The following is a 4,505-nucleotide window of genomic DNA, read 5'->3' as shown; positions in this document are numbered from 1 at the left end:
TTTCCTGCTGTCAAGAGCTTCCAGTCCCATCTTGTAAGGTCTTCCTCAGGCCATGGCAAGCCTGGAAATGTAACACAAATTGGGTCCCCTCAAGTGTCAAAGCTCCACCTTCCTCCTGCCTCTCAAAGACAGAAGGATCTCTTCCTTCTGAATAATAAAGGGGCCACTCTTCCCATTTTCAGTGGTCCTCTCCTCCCACAAACACCCCTCAGCCCCAATGCTGAGTGTTTCACACCAGGCTGGCTCACCCAGCTCTGTCTGACTGGTTATTCTAATGAGAACCCTTTAAAAGGATCCTCTTCTCTCCCCCTGGGACAGCAGGACAGGATTCGTGTGTCAGCACCCCAAATGCAGCTCTCAAAAGAAGGTGGCTCTATGTGCACAGGAGAAGCTTCATTTCTTCAGGCTCTAAGCTCATGAGATCATCTCCTTCCTGTTCTGACCTAAATTGGGTACCTGGAGGAGGAAAGGCTCTCTACCCTCCCAGGCAGACTCCCCAGGACAGGCTGGGTGGGAGGCACAGCATCTAAACAGCATCACCACGAGCTCTCTACCCACTCAGACCCAGGCTCTGAATCTTCTTCCTCACTTTCTTTGTAAACTGAAAAACCTCAGAGGAATCTCCAATAACATCCATGTGAGTATCATAAGGAAGGACCAAAATGGAAGGGTAGTGAGGCTGCAGATGCTCACACACCCCTTGGTACCTCTCCTTCTCTTCCTTGCTGTGCCTCTCCAAGCAGATCCTCTCTTTACACAGCTCATGATGGAGTTTGACACACAGCTTTTCAAGCTTCTCCTTGACTCTGAGTACCTGTCCAGCATCCCCCCTCCCTCCAGCAGCCTCCACAGACAGCACCGTGGTGTCACCAGCAGTGACCTCAGAGATGACAACGTCCCCATCTCCCAGCAGTGCCCTGGGGAAAAGGGACTTCAGGTAGTGGTAGACATCTGTGTCAATAACCACCACTTCTGTCTGGCCACCATGAACATCACTCCTTGCTGAGGTGGCTCTGTGTGGCTGGAGCCTCCTCCTTGCTCTCTGGTGGGACTCGCTCTCCTCTCTGTGGACCTCCTCTGAGAGGGATTTGGCTTTCAGTAAGAGAAAGTCTCTTAGCAGCTGGATGGCTGGAAAGGAGCCTTGAACTGCAAGATGCCCGTTGGGTTGCAAAGGCCCAAAGGTCAAAGCTGTGCTCTTCTGTTTGATTTCCTGCACCAGGTCTTCTAAAACAAACTGATCTTGGAAAACAGACATGTTGAGGACAGAGGTGACGGAGCTGAAGACCTGGAATGTTTAATCAGAGAGGTTAAAGAGCAGTTAAAAGAGCAGAGGAAGCCCAAGCAGCTGAATGATGCTTACGTTCTCACAGTAAGGGGTTACTCTCAGGGGGTAGCATCTGGACAGCCTCTTGTCTTCCAGTTGATGTTCATCCTTCTTCAGGACACTCTCTACAACTGAGGAGAAAGGCAGAGTCACTTGCTGTGCAGTCACTTCCTGGGAGACAGTGCCTGGAAAGTGCCTGGGGGAAAAGGACCTGGGGGGGTTGGTTGACAGCTGGCTGGAGATGAGCCAGTGTGTGCCCAGGTGGCCAAGGAGGCCACCAGCATCCTGGCCTGGAGCAGCACTGGTGTGGCCAGCAGGACTAGGGCAGGGAGTGTCCACCTGGAGTCAGCACTGGGGAGGCTGCACCTCGAATCCTGGGGTCAGTTTTGGGCCCTTCACTCCCAGAAGGACCTGGAGGGGCTGGAGCGTGGCCAGAGGCGGGCAACGGAGCCGCTGGGGAAGGGTCTAGAGGCCAAGTGTGGGGAGGAGCAGCTGAGGGAGCTGGGGGTGCTGAGCCTGGCGCAAAGGAGGCTCAGGGGAGACCTGCTGGCTCTGCACAGCTCCTGCCAGGAGCCTGGAGCCAGGGGAGGGTCGGGCTCTGCTCCCAAGGGACAGGACAAGAGGAAACAGCCTCAAGTTGCCCCAGGGGAGGTTGAGGTTGGACAATATGCACAATTTCTTCCCTTTAAGGTTTGTCCAGGGCTGTGCCAGGCTGCCCAGGGCCGTGGTGGAGTCCCCACCCCTGGAGGAGTTTCCAAGCTGTGGAGATGTGGTGTGAGGGACACGGGTTAGGAACAGACTTGGCAGAGTTTGGTTAGTGGTTGGACACAAGGACCTTAAAGTGTTTTCCAACCTAAACAAGTCTGATTCTCAGCCAACGTGTCACTGCCAGTCCAGCAGCAGAGCACTTCATTGCAATAAATTTAGTCCTCAAAACAAACATAACACTTTGCACCAGGCAACGTTCAGAGCTACTGAACAGAGAGAAACTCCTAAAACTCTGACTGAATTGAGAGGTGCTGCTCCCCCAGTTCTATAAAATCCTCCCAGCAGTCAATAATTTCACATCACTTGGTTTCTAGGGCGAGTTCTTTGGGGGCCAGCTGTTTTGTACAACAGGACATGAATGTCATCACCTTCTGGATCTTCAAAAGTGAGGTAGGCCACTCCCTTCTGCCTTGTTGGGTACATCACTTCTGCCACGTCTCCCCCGTTGTTCTTTGCCATCTGGAAGTGAATCACCAGGAGGTCAGTCATCACCTCATCCTGCAGAAGGCCATCTGGAACCCCACTGATGACCACTGTCCTGGCTGCTTTAGCAGCTTGGCCCGTTGCCTGTGCAGGGAGAAAAGGTGCAGAGAACCTGTGAGGAGCAGTGGTGGCTTTCCCAGGTCACCCACATCCACCCCTGAAGGGACACCCCCATTAAACACGTGTTTAGGAGGTAATTAAGAGGCCTCTCAATTAGATTTCAGTGACTGGACTCCCTCAAGCACCTTCACTCTGCAAGAAAAAAACAGCTGGACTCTCCAGCATCACTTCCACCCTCTGGATCTCTTCTTTTTTTAAAAAGCAGAACCAAATTTAGCAGTTCCTCAAAGAAAAAGCTCCAGTGTCCCATAGATGAAGTTGTTTTCTCTGATTCTAACAGCCCCAATTTGTGGAGAACAAAAACATTTGGATTTTAATGGGGTTTATCTTAGGCACTGTTAGGAAGGATTGTCTTTTCAGAGCAAACCTGAAACCCACCCTAAATAGGATTTACAGCTCAAGAAAAGCCCTTTTTCTTTCCATTCCCCAGACAGCAACAGGAAGATTTCACTGGGAATATCACAGCAAAACCCCTGTGAATGGTGGGGAGCTGAGTAAATTTTGTAACAGCAGCTCATTGAGGTTTTGGATGGAAGAAAATAACTTGGAGTGGACTGTCAGTGACTTCAGAGTGATTCTACTCAAGGTCATCCCATCTAAATTCTTTACATTCCTCTCCCCAAGTTTCCTCTGGACCTAGGAATCTCCCCCCATGAACACACAGTTTGTTTGTGCTGAATCACAGCTAAAACAAGTCTCTGTTCAGTGGCTGCTGCTAGACAGAGGTTACAGAATCATAGAACTGGTTTTGTTGGGAGAGACCTTTCAGATCATCCAGTCCAACCATTCCCCCAGGTCCCCACTGCCCCGTGTCCCTCACACCACACCTACAGAGTTTTTAATTCCCTCTGGGGATGGGGACTCCACCACTGCCCTGGGCAGCCTGGCACAGCCCTGGACAACCCTTTTGGGGAAGAAATTGTTCCTCAGGGACAACCTCAACCTCCCCTGGTGCAACTTGTTCCTCAAGAGAAGAGCCCAACCCCCAGCTGGCTCCAGGCTCCTGTCAGGAGCTGTGCAGAGCCAGAAGGTCTCCCCTGAGCCTCCTTTGCTCCAGGCTCAGCACCCCCAGCTCCCTCAGCTGCTCCTCCCCACACTTGGCCTCTAGACCCTTCCCCAGCAGCTTCGTTGCCCTTCTCTGGCCACCCTCCATCCCCTCAGTGAGGAGCTGAGGAAGGTTCTGCATTGACAGGGGTGGGTGGATGAGGCAGAGGAGCACTGCAAGGCTGGGCACTGCTGGCCACAGGGCCCTGCACGTGGCCAAGCTGCACGTTTGCCATTTCTCAGCAAATCTGCTACATGGATCAATGCTGACAAGAGACCAAATACAAAGACTTCTTCATACAGTTCTCATTGTTATTAAAAAACCCAAAATATTAGTGAGAAGAAAATCAGATCTGTTGTTACCACTAACTAGAGGGCCAGCAGAGCAGCCCACGGCTGAGAGCACTGCTGCCTGATCGCTGAGGATTTATTCAGTGCTGGATCCAAGAGAGGGATGACAATGATTCATAGCATCAGAGAATCACAGCCTGGTTTGGGTGGGAAGGGACTTTTCACGGTCATCCAGTCCAACCCCCTGCAGGGACAGGGACATCTGCAGCTAGAGCAGGGTGCTCAGAGCTTCATCCAACCTCCCCTGGGATGGTGCCAGGGATGGGCCAGCGACCACCTCTCTGGGCAGCCTGGGCCAGGGGCTCAGCACCCTCAGGGGAAAACATGACTTCCTTCCCTCTAGCCTAAATTTCCCCTCTTGTAGTTTAAAATCGTCACTCCTTGTTCTATGGCAACAGGCCTTGCTAAAAACACT

General features: G+C 52.1%; 1 protein-coding gene across 1 annotated transcript; it reads right to left on the bottom strand.

Annotated features, from left to right (window-relative positions):
• Positions 1-550: 550 nt before the first annotated feature.
• On the bottom strand, positions 551-2,659 carry RBM43 (RNA binding motif protein 43; the record flags this gene model as incomplete). Its single annotated transcript, XM_008947692.1, has 3 exons — positions 551-1,285; positions 1,361-1,455; positions 2,461-2,659. Coding segments are annotated over 3 exons (1,029 nt in total), but the record flags the coding sequence as incomplete, so codon positions are not given.
• Between the last annotated feature and the right edge of the window lie 1,846 nt (positions 2,660-4,505).

The sequence above is a fragment of the Merops nubicus genome, unplaced genomic scaffold (assembly GCF_000691845.1).
Source record: "Merops nubicus isolate BGI_N331 unplaced genomic scaffold, ASM69184v1 scaffold12389, whole genome shotgun sequence".
NCBI lineage: Eukaryota > Metazoa > Chordata > Aves > Coraciiformes > Meropidae > Merops > Merops nubicus.
This window is presented reverse-complemented; position numbering and strand designations above follow the sequence as displayed.